The sequence below is a fragment of the Mobula hypostoma genome, chromosome 5 (assembly GCF_963921235.1).
Source record: "Mobula hypostoma chromosome 5, sMobHyp1.1, whole genome shotgun sequence".
Classification (NCBI taxonomy): domain Eukaryota; kingdom Metazoa; phylum Chordata; class Chondrichthyes; order Myliobatiformes; family Myliobatidae; genus Mobula; species Mobula hypostoma.
This window is the reverse complement of record NC_086101.1, coordinates 12,338,352-12,358,667: the sequence shown is the minus strand read 5'-3', so window position 1 is coordinate 12,358,667 and position 20,316 is coordinate 12,338,352. Positions and strand designations below refer to the sequence as shown.

Genomic DNA, 20,316 nt, shown 5'->3' with positions numbered 1-20,316 from the left:
GTAAGACACGCGCACACACACAAAGCGCTGGAGGAAGTCAGCAAGTCGGGCAGTGTCGATGGAGAGGAATAAACAGTCAGACATTCAGGACTGGAAAGGGAGGGGGCAGAAGCCAGAATGAGAAGGTGAGGGGCGGGGAGAAGGAGTGAGGGGGAAGTTGAGACGGGGTATGAAGAAAGGGACTGCAAGGGGATAAATTATACAACATTCGGTCCCCAAGCTGACCCTTTAACCTACTTCAGAATCAGGTTTATTATCACTGGTATGTGACGTGAAATTTGTTAACTTAGCAGCAGCAGTTCAATGCAATACATAATCTAGAAGAGAAAAAAATAAATAAAATAAAAATGGTAATAAGTAAGTAAATCAATTACAGTATATGTATATTGAATAGATTTAAAAGAAGTGCAGAAAAAAACAGAAATACTGTATATTTTTTAAAAAGTGAAGTAGTGTTCACGGGATCAATGTCCATTTAGGAATCGGACAGCAGAGGGGAAGAAGCTGTTCCTGAATCACTGAGTGTGTGCCTTCAGGTTTCTGTATCTCCTACCTGATGGTAACTGTGAGAAAAGGGCATGCCCTGGGTACTGGAGGTCCTTAATAATGGGCGCTGCCTTTCTGATACTTCCCGTTCTAATACTTCCCTTTTACGTAGCCCTCCATCCTTCTATCATCCATGTGCCCATTTAAGAGTCTCGTAAATGTCCCTGATGTATCTGCCTCTCCCGCACCCCCGGCTGTGGCTTTCATGCACCCACCACCCTGTGTTTTTTAAAAAAACGTGTCTCTGACATCCCGCCTATGTGGAAGGAAAAACAACAAAAACCTGCAGATGCTTGGAGTCTGAAATTAAAAAAAAACAAAATGCTGGTGATACTCCTCAGGTCTGGCAGCATATGCGGGAAGAGAAACGGCGTTAAGGTGTCAGTCATGACTCTCTGACGAAAGGTCGTCCATCTCTCTCCTCAAGGCATTTCCTGTTCTAACCCAGCAAGGAATGGTGCGGGTGGGGGAAAAGCTGTTTATGTAGTAAAACCATAAGACACAGGAGCAAGATTAGGCTACTCAGCCTGCTGAGGCTGCTTTGCCATTTGATCACGGCTGATTTATCTTCTCTCTCAACCCCATTTTCCTGTCTGCTCCTCAGGGAAATCTAGGTGAACAAAAAGGGAGGAAGGTGGAGTGATTTGACAGAGCAGGTGGGAAGAGGTGTGGACGATAAACTTTGGCACTTGGACGCACAAGAGACTGCAGACACTGGCAGGGGGCATTATAAGGGGGCGCTGAAAATAAAACAGCAGGTCAGGCAGCACCGCCTGTAGAGGAAAGGAGCATCATTTTGTCCATTCCCTCCAGAAATGCTGCGGGAGCCGCTGACTTTCTTCAGTGCTCCTTGTGCAATATCAGGGTGTGTCGGGTCCCCATGAATAACTTGTGCAGCGTACCACAACGAATTGTGTGTGGATTTCATTATCCTGTAATGAGAAAGACACGGTTGAACTGGGAAGCATGCAGAAATGGTTTACCGGGGTACTGCCGAGGGCTAAAGGGCAGGAGTTATAGAGAGAGGTCGGCCAAGCCAAGTCTTTATTCCTTGGAACGTAGAATGAGGGGTGTTTAAAATCATGGGAGGCATAGATAAGGTGGCTGGTAACGGTCTTTACTCCAGGGTAGTGGGAGCCCAAGAGTCTGGGGTATAGGTTTAGGGTCAGAGGGGAAAGATTTAAAAGGAACATAGAACATTACAACGCAGTGTAGGCTCTTCTGCCCTCGATGTCGTGCGAGCTTTTAACCTACTCCACATTCAATCTAACTTCCCTCCTGCGCAGGCCATACCCTCTAATTTTCTTTCATTCATTTGCCTAGGAGTCCCTAACGTATCAGTGTCTACCACCTCCCCTGGCAGTGTGATCCAGACACTTGCCACCCTCAGTATAGGGAAAAGAAAACCTTGCCTCTGACACCTCCCTTAGACTTTCTTCCAGTCACCGTCGAAGAATACCTGGGACCTAAGGGGCAGCTTTTTCCAAGAGGGTGGTGAGTGTATTGGAACGAGTTGCCAGAGGAAGTGGTTGAGGCAGGTACAGTCGTAACATTTAAGAAGCACTCGGATAAGTCCACTTTGAGGGATACGGGCCAAATGCAGGAAATCGGGACTAGGTGGGTGGGCAGTGTGCTGTGCATGGACTGTTTGTGCTGAAGGGCCTGTATTGCTCTTCGGAAGCAGCAGTTTTCGTCAAGGGGTGTGATGATAGTGTGGTTAAGTTCCAGTATTAGCAGCCAGACCATTCACCACGGATCCAGATGCAACAGGTTTGCGTCCACCAGTGCTGCTGAGGAACCAAATATTGAATAGTTAACTCGATCTGGAATTTGAAGAGAGGAAAATTTACAGTAACAGTAGTCACAAAGCTACAGAACTGTCATTTTAAAAGCCCATCTGATCTTCTAATCTGCCCTCCAGCTCTAAGATTTAATTCCAGACCCACTATTGCAAGTCCCACTGACTTGATTTTTCATTGTCGCATATACTGAGGTATAATGATCAACTTTGTTCTGCATGCCATCCACACAGATTATTTTGTCACATAAGTGCATTGAGGAAGTACAAGGGAAAGCAATAGCAATACAGAATATAGTGTTCTAAGTACAGAGGAAGTGCAGCCAGGCGGACGACAAAATATCAAGGGCCATTACGGGGTAGGTTGTGAAGGCAAAAGTCTATCTTATTGTACAAGAAGTCCATTCACTCGTCTTGTGACAGCCAGATTGAAGCTGGTGCCAGTATCTTCTACCTGTTGGGAGGGAGTGAAGAGAGAATGTCTGGGGTGGTACGGTTCTTTGATTATGTCAGTTGCTTTACTGAACCAGTTTATGACTCCTGCTCCACTAATGTGGCTCGCTTTTAATTATCATCACAGTTCAGGGGCAGCAGGGGGTGGACAATACATATTGTCGGTACCAGCAATGTCTACGTCCTGTCAATGAATAAATCATCAAAAAAAGAGACACGAAATTCCTCCACATTGACTTTGCTTGATCGTGAAAAATATTGTGTTTGTATTTGTATTCCAATAACTTCTCTTGTTTTTGCAGAATCTAAAAGAAACACAGAAAAGGTAATTAATTTTAGCTCCATCTTGCCACAAATAGTGACTTTGTAGGTGTGAGTTCAGTTGGGTAGTTTTTACAGCCTTTTTCTCAGCTTGTAATGCAGGATATTATGCAGGGCAAGTAGAATGTAGTCTGAAAGGGAATCTAAAAATTGTGGCGCAAGGTGTAGAATTGAAGTTTGTTCATAACAGACAGACAGTCCCTCTCCTCCCCCCGCTTCTGTTTTTTCTGTGTTTATTGGTCAATCCTGTAAGTAGATCAGTATAGTTGCCATTCTGTAGAAGATCTCCAAATCCCCACCAGCAGTGGTGTAACTCTCGTTCTATTCAAAGATGCCCGGCAGCGGCAATCAATCTGAAGGAGTAACTTTTAATTTGTATTGCAGTTGGTTTATACCAAGGTACCTGTTTGGCACACCATCCATACAGATCATTTTCATTCATGAATTGTGGAGTAGAAGGGAAAAGCGCTAACGGAATGCAGAATCAAGTGTTACTGTTACAGAGAAACTGCACTGCAGGCCGACAACAAGGTGCAAGGCCGTGACGAGGTAGATTGGGAGATCCAGAGCCCTCCTTATTGTACAGGAGGTCGTTCAACAGCAGGATAGGGACTGTCCTCCAGCCTTGGTGGTATGTGCTTTCGGGCTTTTTTATCCCATGCTTGATGGCAGGGGGTAGAAGAGAGTGGGAGGGACCTTTGAATTTGTTGGGTTTTTTTTTGAGGCAGTGAGAAGTGTAAGCAAAATTGTTGAAATTGCAAGGGTCTGGTTTCTGCTGAACTGTGGCCACAATTTTGTGCAATTTCTTGCCGCCTTTGGGAGAGCAGATACCCTACAAAGCTTCAATGCGTCAGGATAGAATGCTATATGTAGTGCATCGATTAGAAATTGGTGAGGGTCCATTGGTCCACGTACAGAATTTCTTCGTCTTGTGAGGAAGCAATAAACGTTCCCAAGTGGTTTACAATTACAAGTGTAGCTTTTTAAATTTTTTTTGTGGGGAGGGAGGAGGGAATGGGATGCAACAGCATCACGGGCATATAGCATCAGATACTAAACATACATTCAGTGGCTGCCGTGCCTAATAAAGTGTCCACTGGGTGTATGTTTGTGGTCTTCTGCTGCTGCAGCCCATCCATTTCAAGGTTAGACACGTTGTGCTTTCAGAGACGTTATTCTGCGCACTGCTTTAGTAACTTGAGCTTATTTGAGTTACTGTAACCTTGAACCAGTCTGCCATTCTCCTCTGACCTCTCTCATCTTTTTACCCACAGAACTGCCGCTCACTGGATTTTTTTTTAAACTGCATACCACTCTCTGTAAACACCAGAGACCTGTGGTGCATGAAAATCCCAGGAGAGCAGCAGTTTCTGAGATACAACCTTGTCTGTTACCAACAACCATTCCTTGGCCAAAGGCACCTGGATCTCATTTCTTCCCCATTCTGATGTTTGGTCTGAACAACAGCTGAACCTCTTGACCATGTCTGCGTGCTTTTACACACTGAGTTGCTGCCACATGATTGGCTGATCAAACATTTGCATCTACAAGTAGGTGTACCTAATGAAGTGGCCACTGAGTGTAAGTTGAGCAGTGAAGGTCAGGACCCAGAAAGGGCCGAGAGGAGAGCTGCCCAAATGGAGAGCAGGTACCTTCAAGGACAGTATTCCTTCAGGTCAGAGGAAAGGAAATTAAATATTGCAGGTGCTGAAAGCACTGGAGAGGTCTGGCATGTTTTTATTAACTTAATGGCTTTCCTACTCCTGTGACTAGTGGTGTCCCGCCAGCTGTGCCTTTTGCACGTAGGCATTTCTGTAAACTAAATGAATGAAAATGTACAATGCATGGTCAGGAGTATTGCTGGTGACACTAAACTGGGTGGCATCACAGACAGTGAAGATGGTTGTCAAATATTACGGGGGGACCTTGATCAGCTGGGTATGTGCTGAGGAATGGCAAATGGTGTGCAATTCAGATAAGGGCAAAGTTTCGCATTTTAGGAAGTCAAACCAGGGTACGACTTGCACAGTGAACGGTAGGGCACTAGGAATCATTGTAGAACTGAAGAGCCTAGGACTATAAGTGCTCACCTCCCTGAAAGTGGCATCACAGGTAGCCAGGATGGTGAAGGAGTTGGTCTTTGGGCTCCTGGGAGGTAGTGTTTTAATGACAGAGATTAGCTTTATTACATAGAAACATAGAAAACCTACAGCACAACACAGGCCCTTTGGCCCACAAAGCTGTGCGGAACATGTCCTTACCTTGGAAATTACATGGGGTTACCCATAGGCTCTATTTTTCTAAGCTCCATGTACCTGTCCAGGAGACCCTATCGTAGCCACCTCCACCACCGTAGCTGGCAGCACTCATCACTCTCTGTGTAAAATAAAAAAACAAACTAACTTATCCCTGACATCTCCTCTGTACCTACTTCCAAGCACCTTAAAACTGTACCCTCTCATGCTAGCTCTGGAAAAAAGTGTCTGACTATCCACACAATCAATGCCTGTCATCATCTTGTACACCTCTATCAGGTCACCTCTCATCCTCTGTCGCTCCAAGGAGAAAAAGCCGAGTTCACTCAACCTATTCTCATAAGGCGTGCACCTTAATCCAGGCAACATCCTTGTAAGTCTCCTCTGTACCCTTTCTATGGTTTCCGCATCCTTCCCATAGTGAGGCGACCAGAACTGCGGACTCGGACCCCAAGATCCCTCTGATCCTCCACACTGCCAAGAGTCTTACCATTAATACTATATTCTGCCATCATATTTGACCTACCAAAATGAACCATTTTATACTTAATGGATTGAATTCCATCTGCCACTTCTCAGCCCAGTTTTGCTTCCTATCAATAACCCGCTGTAACCTCTGACAGTTCTCCACACTATCCACAACACCCCCAACCTTTGGGTCATCAGCAAATTTACTAACCCGTCCCTCCACTTCCTCATCCAGGTCATTTATAAAAATCACAAAGAGCAGATCCCTGAGGCACACCACTGGTCAGGAACCTCCATGTAGAATATGACCTGTATACAACCACTCTTTGCCTTCTGTGGGCAAGCCAGTTCTGGATCCACAAAGCAATGTCCCCTTGGATCTTCTGCCTCCTACTTTCTCAACAAGCCTTGCAAGGGGTACCTTGTAAAATGTCTTGCTGAAATCCATATACACTACATCTACTGCTCTACCTTCATCCATGTCTTTAGTCACATCCTCAAATTCAATCAGGCTTGAAAGGCACGACCTGCCTTTGACAAAGCCATGCTGAGTATTCCTAATCATAATATGCCTCTCCAAATGTTCATAAATCCTGCCTCTCAGGATCTTTTCCATCAACTTACCAACCACTAAAGTAAGACTTACTGTTCTATCATTTCCTGGGCTATCTCTACTCCCTTTCTCGAATAAAGGAACAACATCCGCAACCCTCCAATCCTCCAGAACCTCTCCCGTCCCCATTGATGATGCAAAGATCATCGCCAGAGATTCAGCAATCTCATCCCTCGCCTCCACAGTAGCCTGGGGTACATCTCATCTGGTCCCGGCAGATTATCCAACTTGATGCTTTCCAAAAGTTCCAGTACATCATTTTTCTTAATATCTACATACTCAAGCTTTTCAGTCTGCTGTAAGTTATCCCTACAATTGCCAGGATCCTTTTCTGTAGTGAATACTGAAGCAAAGTGTTCATTAACTACCTCTGTTATCTCCTCCAGTTCCATAAACACTTTTCCACTGTCACACTTGATGGGTCTATTTCTCTCTCACATCTTATCCTCTTGCTCTTCACATACTTGTAGAATGCCTTGGGGTTTTCCTTAATCTTGTCCGCCAAGAACTTCTCATGGCCCCTTCTGAGTCTCCTAATTTCATTCTTAAACTCCTTCCTGCTTGCTTTATAATCTTCTAGATCTCTATCATTACCTAGTTTTTTGAACCTTTCGTAAGCTCTACTTTTCTTCTTGACTAGACTTACAACAGCCTTTGTACACCACGGTTCCTGTACCCTACCATCCTTTCCCTGTCTCATTGGGAAGTTCCTATGCAGAACTCCACACAAATATCCCCTGAACGTTTGCCACATTTCTTCCACATATTTCCCTGAGAACATCTGTTCCCAATTTATGCTTCCAAGTTCCTGCCTGATAGTCTCATATTTCCCCTTACTCCAGTTAATGACTTTCCTAACTTGTCTGTTCCTATCCCTCTCCAATGCTATTGTAAAAGGAATAGAATTGGGATCACTATCTCCAAAATGCTCTCCCACTGAGAGATCTGACATCTGACCAGCAACACACATAAAAGTTGCTGGTGAACGCAGCAGGCCAGGCAGCATCTCTAGGAAGAGGTGCAGTCGACGTTTCAGGCCGAGACCCTTCGTCAGGACGTCCTATAGATATAGATATAGATATCTGGCAAAATTGCAGGATGAGCTCCTAGAATCGAGACCTCCATACTTCCCTCACCCAGTGCAACGAGAGAGACAAGTCAAGATTTGGAACGTAGAACAGTACAGGCCTTTCGGCCCACGATGTTGTGTCAAGCTTTTTTACCTGCTCTAAGATCAATTTAGCCCTTCCCTACCCAGATAGCCCGATATTTTTCAATCATCATTGTGTCTATCTAAGAGTTTCACAAATACCCCTAATCTATCTGTCTCTACCACCACTCCGGGCAGCAGACTCCATGCACCTACCTCTGTTTTAATAAAAACTACCTCTGCCACCTCCCCTATACTTTCTTCCAATCACTTTAAAATTATGTCCCCTCGTTTGTGGGATTACTCGTCATACAAAACCAAAATAGGCCCTTCTGCCCACTTCGTCCACACTGACTATCGAGCCTAACTACTACTACTACTACTACGTCGACTCAGGCCTAGGGGGCTGGCGTCGGGCACGATGATGGACTCTCCACTTCTCCCTCTCCCTCATCAGTGTGTTCAGTTCATCTATATTAGCACGCCGCTGTCTTCCAGGAGCGTGTTGACCATAGTCTTGGGAGGGCACCCAGGGTTCATCCTCCCGTGCTTGGGCTCCCATATGACGACTAGGCTGGCAGGTAGCTCGGGGTGGCGTAGACAGTGCCTCGCTAGTTGCAGTCTTCTCGCCTCGATTTTAGTGGTGAGCATCGGTAGGTTGTTATAGAGCTCGACGTTCGTCATGTGCTGTTGCCAATTGACGTCAAGAGCCATTCGTGTATAGCAACCATCTAGAGACTTTCGCATAGTCTTGATGAGTGTCCACGTCTCACATCCGTACGTGAGAATAGACTGTATTACTGCTATGAAAATCCTCTTTTTAAGCCCTCTGGTCAGGTTCGACTTCCAGATTTCCTTCATGTCATTCATAGCCCTCCACGCCAGCGCCTTCCGTATCTTTATGTCCTTCTCCTAGCTCATCATTCTTGACCCGAGGTACTTGTAGTCAAAGACTTTCTTAATGGTTTCATTCTCTACTGTCTTGAGAGTACCTTCGTCGCAGTTAAACGCCATGTACTCTGTCTTTTTAGTGTTTAGGTGAAGTCCAACTTTACTGCACTCAATTTCCTTTTTTGTCAGTAGCTGCTGTGCTTCCTCCATCTGGTCAGAGAGCAGGACTATGTCATCTGCAAAATCGGGATCTGTCAGCGTAATTGGTCTGACTCTTTTGGTTCGTCCTGGTTTTATGGTAAAACCAAGCTTGTCATGATCTTTGGTAGCTTGATGTAGAGCATAATCAAGGACGATTATAAAGATGTAGGGTGCCAGAGTGTCTCCTTGCAGCACACCAGCTAGGAGCTCGAACACTGCTGTTTCTCCGTCCGGTGATACAACTTTCGCCATGGTTTTGGTATAGCTGGACTCTATTGCTCTCAGTAGATGGTCTGGCACTCCGTAAGCTTTCAGGATCTTCAGCATTTTACCTCGGTGAATGGAGTCAAAAGCTTTGCGGAAATCGATGTAAGTAAGCATGGCTGGTAGGTGGTTGTTCTTGACTTCCTCGATACTACGGAGAGCAAGTATTTGCATTACTGTTGTGCGCTTCTGCTGAAAACCATTCTAATTGAATCTTAGCTTGGGGTCAATGGCGATGCGAATCCTGTTCAAGATCAGCCGTTTGTATAGCTTTGCTAAGATGCAGGTCAAGCTGATACCATGGTAGTTATCTGTCTTCGTGAGGGACCCAGACTTGGGGACTGGGATAATGTTTGAGAGTGACCACTGTTCTGGTTTGTCGCCTTTCATCAGTGCTGTATTACATATGTCCAGCAAGATGTCGTCTAGGTCGCAGTTCTTTCAGGACATCTGGTGGTATCCCATCTGGTCCAGCGCTCCTGCCCTGTTTGAGTGCATATCTGGCCGCCTTCAGTTCCTCTTCAAGGCCTATCTACAGTATACTCCCATCACCTGATATATACAAACTGGCCATCATAGATTTCAAAAAATAGAGTTTTGGGACATTCTAAAGGCAGAAGGTGTGTAAATGGGCTTAATCAGGACTAAAATATTGAAGAAATTGAACCTCTCCCCTTTGGCACCACAAAGTGGTTGGCGCAGTGCTTTATAGCACCAGCGCCCAATCTGGAGATCAGGGTTCAATTCCCGCCACCCTGTAAGGAGTTTGTACCCTCACATCGTAACTGCATCAGTTTCCTGCCACGTTCCAAAGGTTAGGGTTAGTAAGTTGTGGGCTTGCCATGTTGCCACCAGAAGTGCGGTGACACTTGTGGGCTACCCCAGCACACTGTGTTGGTCGTTGACACAAATGACGCAATTCACTGGATGTTTCAATGGACATCCATCAAATAAAGCTAATCTTTAACCTGTTTTACCGTAGGATGGTAGAAAATGATTGCACAGAAGGAAACTATTTGGCACTCTGAGGAAGTTCTGTGCACCACTTCAGTTAGGAATTGTCAGTAGAAAATAAGTTTCAAACAAGTTGTCAATTGTCAATAAGTTTCAAATCTCTGACTTCTGGTTACCGACCAGCCCAAGCACCTGTTCTCATTTGTCAAAGACTTTTATCGCATTGAAATCCACCTCCGTTCCAACTATAACTTTTCCAACATCCTCTCCTAACCAAAATCCCTGTCCCTGGCAGAGTCCTGGTGATTATGCAACAGACGCTATCTACAAAATATTTCACTGCCAGTAAATAGTTCCAACTTTTTATTTTCAAATGTAGAACAGAAGTTTTGGTGCCTCCCTTGGAACACGTTGTCATGAAGGTGAAGCCTGAGAACTACCTAGGTCCTCTGCAGTACTGGACTTGGAAAAACATGTTCAAGATCTTAGACCCAGGTGAGTCACTCAGGTAGAAATTTGTCCTTAGAAATAAATGTAATGCTCAGGACTATCGACTCGTGCTTATCTCAGGGGAAACCCCGTCTGCCCGGTAAACCGTGTCTCACGTTTGCGTAGTTGCTGTGTAACACCACCTGGTACAGACTCATACATCAAACTCACACACAATGTACGATTTACAGATTACACTTCATAAATCTTACTGGAACTATAATTAATAGAGATACAATATAAAAGGAAAGTAAAAGGCGCCAAACTTATCAGAGTTCAACCACTTCGTGCACAACCGTTGGAGCTCAATGAACGGGGTCTTCGTTCCACCATTCGATCCCCGCCGACCCCCTCGACCCACCGCCTGGGACCAACCACAGTGGTTGACCAGAGCGTGTCCAGCATGTCCATCCTCTCTGCTCTCCTCCCGAAAAGTCCATGATCCTCAGCTCAGCACACACGTACAAGATAGCATAACATGGCTTCCATTGGCTAGCAAACGAATACAATTTCCATTATCACATAGTATAACCCAAACATGTGCCCACAGAGAACTCCTTACTCAGCAGTTAACAGTATTAGAAACCATTTTATTTTAACGCTTCAGAGAAGCCATTTTGTAATAGGCAATTAACAGGTAACAGTCTATCTAATATTACTGAGAACCCTACATAAGCATCAAGGGTGTAGGTGAACAAGGAGAAGATCATATTATCTTTCTCTTCATCACTAGTCCCCCCCATGTTTGAGGAGAATATTAACTTTGGTTCACTGGTTGCTGAGAGGCTTTCGTAATCTGGACAAAACCTGTGGATCCATTTGCAGAAATGGTGGATGCTTTCACACAGAGGAGCTAGCCATTCGGTCTAAGAGCCAAGCTTTTGTCCACTCTCCTACCTGCTCTGTCATATCTGCCCGTCCCTGTCTCTCAGCTATTTGCCAGTGCCTTCCGTTGTTCCACTCCCCCCCCCCCCCCCCCCCCCCCCCCCCCCTGATCCTCACCAAACCTTGATGGAGATTGTTGTGTGAGAGGGATCATTTGCTGTCCGGCTTATTTTACATCCAGAATCGATCCCTTCCACCAAGCATAAACACGAGATTCTGCAGGTGTTGCAAATCCAGAGTGCAGATGCGCGCACACGTACACACCTGCAGGAACTCAGCAGGTCAGGCTACATCTATGAAGGGGAATAAAGAGTCTCATCCCAAATCCTAGACTCTCCTCCTGGTGGAGGCATCCTCACCACAGCCTTTCAGTATCAGGTAGGTATCAATGAGATACCCCTCACATAGGTGAAGAGTGGAATTTAGGATGAATCGATGGAAATGAGGGTGAATGGCTGAAAATTCGAAGAGGAACAATACTGCTTCATTGCTTGGCATAGACCCCTGTAGGAACCCTGAGGAATTGTTATTTTTCATGTAGTTTAACTTTCCTATGTTTGTTTTTTTTTAAATATCATCGACATGCATGTAATTGTCTAGTGAATTATCCAGCAATCACAGTACAGTTGCTACACACAAAATGCTGGAGGAAGCCAGGAGAAGAATAAAGAGTCAACATTTCGGTCAGGGACCCTTATTCAGGACTGGAAAGGGGTGGGGAAGAAGCCAGAACAAGAAGGTGAGGGGACAGGAAGGAGTACAAGCAGGCAAGTGTTAGGTGTAACCAGGTGGGTGGAGAGGGGGAATGATGTGAGCAGCTGGGAGGTGATTGAAGAGATAATGGACTGAAGAAGACAGAATCTGACAGGAGAGGAGGGCGGACCATGAGAGGAAACTAAGGAGGGGCACTAATGGCAGATGAGGAGAAGGGGTAAGAGAGGAGCCAGAATGGGGAATTGAAAAAGAGAGAAGAGGGAGGATGTTTACGCTGTCAGCTTTGAGGCTATCCAGACAGAATATGCATTGTTTCTCCTCCAACCTGAGAATAGCCTCATCATGGCAGTGGGGAAGACCGTGGACCGACATGTCAGAATGACATCTTTGCTCTGCCTGTCTCAAAAAGGTGGGTTTTCCTGGTGGCCACCCATTTTAATTCTAGTTCCCATTCCAATTCTGACACTCCCAAGTTGCCTTCTGTACCATATGGAAACTTAAGTGACAAGCAATTTAAAGCAACTGAAGCCTTCTGGAAAGTGGTCATCAGGTCGGCTTTTGCTAATGAAGTTTACTTCTTGATATGTTGCATTCATTCATCTCTGCAGGTCTGTCTAATCTGACTTTTGATCCTGACACTGCCAGCTCCCACCTCTCCCTCTGTGGACCAACGAGAGTGAGGTACAACGAAAAGCCCAAGTTGGTTCCCGACATCCCAGAGAGATACAGCGTTGCCGCCTTCATCCTGGCTACTGATGGGTTCACGTCGGGAAGGCACTACTGGCAAGTGGACGTGGGAGATGGGAAGGATTGGAGTCTGGGTGTGGCAAGAGGGTCTGTCAACCGGAAGGGTGATATCCGGCTGTCTCCTAAGTATGGATACTGGACTGTGTACAGGGACAAGGACAATTTTGGTGCTTTTTTGGTCCACCGTAAAGTGATCGAGGTGAAGGACATCCCTACACGGATTGGGGTTTACCTAGACTATGAAGGTGGAAGGGTTTCCTTCTACGATGCAGATATTTTCTCTCATCTCTTCACTTTCCATGCCACCTTCACCGAGAAAGTCTACCCGTTCTTTCACCCGGGCTTGCACGTGACCAAGAGCAACCGGGGGATGCTAAGATTACACCACCTCTACTTGTGAGTGAGCCGCAAATTCCTCAGGGCGACAAGTTCAACCTCCAGCTTCTGTAACGCACACTTGCTTTTGTTTTCTTTATCTCTGCTGACCCTACGCCTTTATGTTGTAGTTTCCCACTCCCCCACCCCGTCACCACTGCCCTCACCGAATCTCCTATAGCTACCAATTCCAGAGGAGTTCGACAAGTGAGTCCAGCGGGCCAGTCACGCACTTTGCCTGCGGTTCTGTAGTGTGTCACAAAATTAGGGAGTATTGGTTCATAGATGCTTTAACAACAGTGTTTGGGTGGCACCATAGCATAACGGTTAGTAAAACGCTCTAACGGTGCCAGCAGGCTGGCTTCAATTCCCACCACTGCCTCAAGGGGTTTGTTTGTTCCCTCTGTGACCATGTTGGTTTCCTCCAGGTGCTCTGGTTTCCTCCCATATTCCAAAGATGTACCGATTAAGGTTACTGAGGTGTGGGCGTGCTATGTTGCCTCTGGAAGTATGGCAACACTTGCAGGCTCCCCGCAACACAATCCTGTTGGTCGTTGATGCCAAACAACAAATTTCACTGCACGTTTCAATGTACACGTGACAACTTAATCCTTATCTCTAACTCTTTTAAAATCTCTAGTAATATTGGATCAGCTTACCTGCGTTACCTTAAACATGTTCTTCCTGGATGCATATTGGTTTGGAGTTAACAACATTGATCTTTTTAAGATCTACCTTACATCTTTCCTTAAAATTTCTTATTAGTTTCCCTGTTGGTTATTAAAAGGTGGGTGGACAGGGAAGAATTTGGTTGTGGTGGTGATTAATTACTGGCTGTTGTGGAGTATTCTGAAGTGGACATGAAATGAGGTATGCAAAGCAAATCTTCATGCAGTCTGGGTATGTTTAACTTGGACATTGCATATAATTGAATAACTTTGCTGTTGACACATTCCAGTTTGGTTCCAAACTAAAATCTTGAAATAAAATCAGAAATGCATCTGTAGGAGGTGGGAGAGAAACACAAGAGTTATCTTTTGAGGTTGATGGTTTTTAGAACAGTACAGGCCCTTCAGCCCATGACTTTCCTAACACAATGTCAATCGTTTTTCTTAAAAAAAACTACTAATAGATTTCTCTTTTTAAAAAAAACTCAAATTATAGCCAGTTTCCACTGCTGGCAGTGGGTGTGTTAGGACACTTTGTGTGTTATTGCATAGTGTGTTAGTGCTATGACACGGCAGCACTGTTGTTCTTAAACACAAAAGATTCTGCAGGTGCTGGAAATCCAGAGCAACACAGGCAAAATGCTGGAGGAGCTCAGCAGATCAGGCACCGTCTATGGAAATGACTAACAGTTGACCCTTCTTCAGGACTGGAAAGGAAGGGGGAAGACACCAGAGTAAAAAGGTGGGGGGAGAGAAAGGAGGATATAACTCAATCTCATGATGTTACCATATTGCATCCTGCTTCATTTTAACTTGAAGTTGCCATTCAGTGAAACACCTGCCATTAGCTTCACCCCTATCCATTACTGACCCCAAGCATCAGAATCAGATTTACTGTCACTGATATATTTTCTAAAATGTGTTGTTTTGTGACAGCAGTACAGGGCAATACATAAAATATACTATACATATACATATGTAAAAAAATAAATAAGCAGTGCAAGAAGAAAGCAAAAAATAGTGAGGTGGTGTCCATGGGTTCATTGACCACTTAGAAAGCTGATAGCGGAGAGGAAGCTACTGCTGGAACTGAGTGTCTCTCGTCAGACTCCTGAACCACCCCGTTATGGTAGCAATGAGAGGAGGGAATCTCCTGAGTGTTGGGGGGGGGGGATTCCTCAATAATGGATGCTGCCTTTCTTTGAAGCAATGCCTTTTGAAGAAGTCCTCGGAGGGAGCGGTTACTGCCCATGATGGAGCTGGCTGAGTTTACAACCCTCTGCAGCTTTTTTTTAATGATCCTGTGCAATGGCCCCTCTATACCAAACAACGATGCAACCCAGTCAAAATGCTCTCCATGTGCATCTGTGGAAATTTACTAAGAGTCTTTGGTGACATGCCAAATCCCCTCAAAACTCCTAATGAAATATAGCCACTGCCATGCCTTCTTCATAATTGCATCAATAAGGTGGGCTCGGGATATATCTCAGATGTTGACACCAGGAACTTCAAACTGTTTACCTTTTCCACTGTTGACCCCTCAGTGAGAAGAAATTAAAAGTATTTGAGAACACAGTTGGACTATACTATTTGCTTATTGATGTACACCAAAAGACTTAATCCACTACCTATACTAAATAACATTTATAAGACTGTAAATGCATATTCAAAGTTCAGAGTAAAATTTATTATCAGGGTACATACATGTCAGCACATACAACCCTGTGATTCTTTCATGTGTGGGCATACTCAGCAAATCTATAGAACAGTAACTGTAAAGGAGATCAATGAAAGAGCAAAGAGCATAGAAGACAAACTCCTGAAATGTAATATATATATATATAAATAGCAATAAATAATGAGAGCACAAAATAACAGGATAAAGAGTCTTTAAAATAAGATCATTAGTTGTGGGAACATATCAACAATGTTAATTGTTCTGTGGTGGCCGCAAGACTGCCCTGTAGTCATTTTAAGTGGTGGTGATCTGTTTTTCATCTGACTACTCTTGGCTTGCCTACTTTGAGAAATATTTCACTGTGGAATCTTGAGGTTTAATCTGTTGAAAAGGTTATACAAGGAGGGGCAACCTTGATGAAGCTCAGGCAGATTGGCCAGTTTATCCTTAATTCTGATTTTATGTGAACAAGTTAGTGAAATTGCCTCGAATAATGGATGGGTCAGGAATCGGGAACTGATAATTTCTGGAGTTTGGTAGTTTAATTGAACCATTGGCAGCGTAGATGCAGCGCCACCTCATTGCGAGTCCAGATGATTTATGTGAAAGAAAGGCTTGTGTTTCTTAGCTTTCATGATCCTGGGTGTCTCTTCAGTGCTTGTAAGCCAATGATATGTTTACAGTGTTTTATTCATCCATTTTCTGGATTTGGATATTGTTGTCATTGCTATCCGTTGAAGGTGGACACTACCTTCTATTGATTGTTGCCTATCTGTGCACAGCATTCTCCTGCAAACAGCAGTGTGCTAATCAGCAATAATTTATTACAAGTAATACTGATAGAGGAACAAATATTGACCAGGGTACTGGCAATAACATCCATGCCATCTGTTGCATTTACTGAAGAAGGTGGATGGGATTTCTGTGTAACATCTCATTGGAAAGATGCCAGTCTGGTTCCTCAGCTACCTTTTGCATGTGTGCACTCTATGACAATATAGCAGGAAGCTGTTCTGTGTATCATGCAGTTCTTCCTCTCTCGTGCTTTTTGCATTTTCTCTCAACTATCTTAATGATCTATCTTTCATTTACACATCAAAACTGCACTAAACTTTCATTCACTCTATTTACTGCTCTAGCACATCAAAACTCAAAAATCAGAACACCTACTGAACAATATGCAAAAAAAGAAGCGATTAAAATTCAAGCAGTAAGTTCCACCTTTGTCTGGTAGTGTTTAAACAATCTAACCATGTGCATACCATGGGGCTGAAACTGCCAATTGCAACAGTCAAAACTAAATTGGATTTGATTGTGGTTTTAAGATAGGAGAATGGAGACAATCATCCATGCATTAGTAATTCCTTGTAAGAATGGCACAGGAATTAGTAGCTGAACTAATTTAAACTTGCATTAATTCATTTGATTGACATTCTCATGGGAAGTGTAGAGGCTGCTTCAGGGCAAATGTCATAGCAATAGTACAAAAATTTGTAATGCAGTCAATCAATCAGCTTTGAAAATATTATGTCAGAAACTTATACTAATGTGCACTAAATTAGCTGTTTTTTAATAGCAGCTTTTTAATTTTTGGGAACATAAATCAATCTGTTTTATTACAATGTTGTAGAAATATTACTTTTGCAATAAAGGCATGATTGTAAATGACTTTGTTCTGATATTAAAATAGCTGCAACTACGATCGGTTGAGCTCATGTCTATTTCTTGACAGGGTTGTTTAGAATATCTCAAATTTTGGTTGGATGGTTTTGTATTTAGAAGCACCATGCTTTGCCGTATTTAGATAGTCATGGAGAAACAGACAAGTTTCATTTTAAAAAAGATACTTTACCTCAAGCTGCTGAGAGTCATGCATAGAAACAGGCTCCTCGGCCGATCAAGCCTGCGCCATCAACCACCCATCTGTACTAAACCTACATTAATCATATTTTTCACCCACATTTCCATCAACTCCCCCAATGATCTACTCTTGCTTGCACGCTAGGGCCAATTTACAGTTGCAATTAGCTTACTAATTCCCATGTTTTTTTTAATGTAAGTGGAAAATGGATCATCTATGGGAAACCTGCGTGGTCACAGGGTGAACTTGCAAACTCCACACAGACAGTCCTCAAGTTCGGGATCTTTGGCACTGTGTGGTAGCATCTCCAATAGCTGCACCATGGTGCTGCCCATCCAGTATTTAACGATGACCTCTGCGTTATACAGTAAGAGTTCATTTCAAGTGGAGAGAGAGTGAGTCTAACTTGACCCTCCAATTGAACTCCACCATGGATTGGTCCTATTAAAAATCATCCCACCAAGCAAAACCAAGTCTGACCCTATTCCACAAGCATCTATTTCCTTAATGACCAGATAATGGCAGTGAACCCAGATGACTTAGAAACATAGAAACATAGAAAATAGGTGCAGGAGTAGGCCATTCGGCCCTTCGAGCCTGCACCACCATTTGCTACTCTGCCCTTGAGATCTAAAACTGATGGTTACACCTAAATGGTTAGAATGGCTTCCCATTGATCAAACCTTGCACCGGGGCAGTGGGAAGTAGCAGTGAAGTAATTGACTGAAAAACCTGACACTCGTTTATATGGTAGCTAATGCACAGCATCATTATTGCTCAGGAAAAGCCATTTGCCCATTTGAGTCTATGCCATCTCCTAGTGCATTAATTGTTCCACTCTTACTCTGCACTCATAGAGTTTATTCTCATCTATCCAATTCCCTTTGAAGAACCTGATTAATTCAGCTTCTGCTATGGGTAGTGAGTTTTAGATCATCATTAAACTGCACAAAACAGTTGTCCCTCTCATCCCCCTTGTATTTTCTCACATTCTGTGCTCTGTAATATGCAGTACTTGAACAGTGCTTGGAAGCAGATCCTTCAGCCCAAAGACCCATGCCACCTGTTTGACCCAGCAAGCTGTCCAAACTGCCTGCATTTGGCCATTAGCGTCTCTATTTCCTGAGGAGACTGACGTCCTTTAACATCTGCCGGACGATGCTGAGGATGTTCTACGAGTCTGTGGTGGCCAGTGCTAGCATGTTTGCTGTTGTGTGCTGGGGCAGCAGGCTGAGGGTAGCAGACACCGACAGGATCAACAAACTCATTCTTAAGGCCAGTGATATTGGGGGGATGGAACTGGACTCTCTGATGGTGGTGTCTGAAAAGAGGGTGCTGTCTAAGTTGCATGCCATCTTGGTCAATGTCTCCCATCCACTACATAATGTACTGGGTGGGCACAGGAGTACATTCAGCCAGAGACTCATTCCACCGAGATGCAACACAGAGTGTCATAGGAAGTCATTCCTGCCTGTGGCCATCAAACTTTACAACTCCTCCCTTGGAGGGTCAGACACCCTGAGCCAATAGGCTGGTCCTGGACTTATTTCATAATTTACTGGCATAATTTACATATTACTATTTAACTATTTATGGTTCTATTACTATTTATTATTTATGGTGCAACTTTAACATGAGGAAACTGCCTCTGTTATGTTATGTCCTGACGAAGGGTCTCGGCCTGAAACGTCAACTGCACCTCTTCCTAGAGATGCTGCTTGGCCTGCTGCGTTCACCAGCAACATTTGTGTGTGTTGCTTGAATTTCCAGCATCTGCAGAATTCCTGTTGTTTGCTCTTATGTTTTAATTTTTTTCCCTCTGATCGTAGACCTCTGCCCTCTTGTTTTTAGCACCCCCTCCCTGGGGGAAAAAGACAATATGCTTTCACTCTGTCTATACCCCTCATAATTTTGTATACATCTACCAGATCACCTCTCAATCTCCTACATTCCAGGGAATTAACTGCTACTGAGAACAAATTCCCTCTATTTACCCCACCTAAACCCATCATGGCGCCGTTTATCTCTCAGATAAACCAGGAGAATAACCTAGGTTTTCTAGTCAAACCTTGAAACTGAAATCCTTCATCTCAAATTGAGCAATGAAAAACTTGCAGCACCATCACAGACACATTTTTATACTTTATTGTTGCCAAACAATTGATACTAGAACGTACAATCATCACAGCGATATTTGATTCTGCACTTCCCACTCCCTGGATTACAAATATTAAGTATTAAAAATAGTAAATATTAAAATTTTAATTTATAAATCATAAATAGAAAATAGAAAAATGGAAAGTAAGGTAGTGGAAAAAATCCGAGAGGCAGGTCCGGATATTTGGAGGGTACGGCCCAGATCCGGGTCAGGATCCGTTCAGCAGTCTTATCACAGTTGGAAAAAAGCTGTTTCCAAATCTGGCCAAACGAGTCTTCAAGCTCCTGAGCCTTCTTCCGGAGGGAAGAGGGATGAAAAGTGTGTTGGCTGGGTGGGTCGTGTCCTTGATTATCCTGGCAACACTGCTCCGACAGCGTGTGGTGTAAAGTGAGTCCAAGGATGGAAGATTGGTTTGTGTGATGTGCTGCACCGTGTTCATGATCTTCTGCAGCTTCTTTCGGTCTTCAGGACAGCTTCCATACCAGGTTGTGATGCACCCTAGAAGAATGCTTTCTACAGTGCATGTATAAAAATTAGTGAGCGTTTTAGGGGACAGGCCAAATTTCTTTACTTTTCTCAGGAAGTAAAGGTGCTGATGGGCCTTCTTGGCAGTGAACTCTGCTTGGTTGGACCAAGTCAAGTCATTTGTGATATTGGCCCCAAGGAACTTAAGGCTTTTGACCTGTTTCACTTGCGCACCACCGATGTAAATTGGGTCATGCAGTCCGCTACTCCTTCTGAAGTCAACAACCAATTCCTTCGTCTTGCTGACGTTGAGGGATAGGTTATTGTCTTCGCACCATGCCACCAGGTTCTATGGGTTTTAC

The 20,316-nt window shown here is 44.1% G+C and overlaps 1 protein-coding gene across 1 annotated transcript in view; it reads left to right on the top strand.

Annotated features, from left to right (window-relative positions):
• LOC134346592 (nuclear factor 7, brain-like) overlaps nucleotides 1-17,172 on the top strand; it is a 29,776-nt gene extending 12,604 nt beyond the window's left edge. Inside the window, exons 5-7 of the mRNA XM_063048030.1 lie at nucleotides 3,100-3,122; nucleotides 10,294-10,409; nucleotides 12,611-17,172. Coding sequence (XP_062904100.1) covers nucleotides 3,100-3,122; nucleotides 10,294-10,409; nucleotides 12,611-13,149 — 678 coding nt within the window. The 3' untranslated portion in view covers nucleotides 13,150-17,172. The remainder of the gene's footprint in view (nucleotides 1-3,099; nucleotides 3,123-10,293; nucleotides 10,410-12,610) is intronic.
• Nucleotides 17,173-20,316: the final 3,144 nt, after the last annotated feature.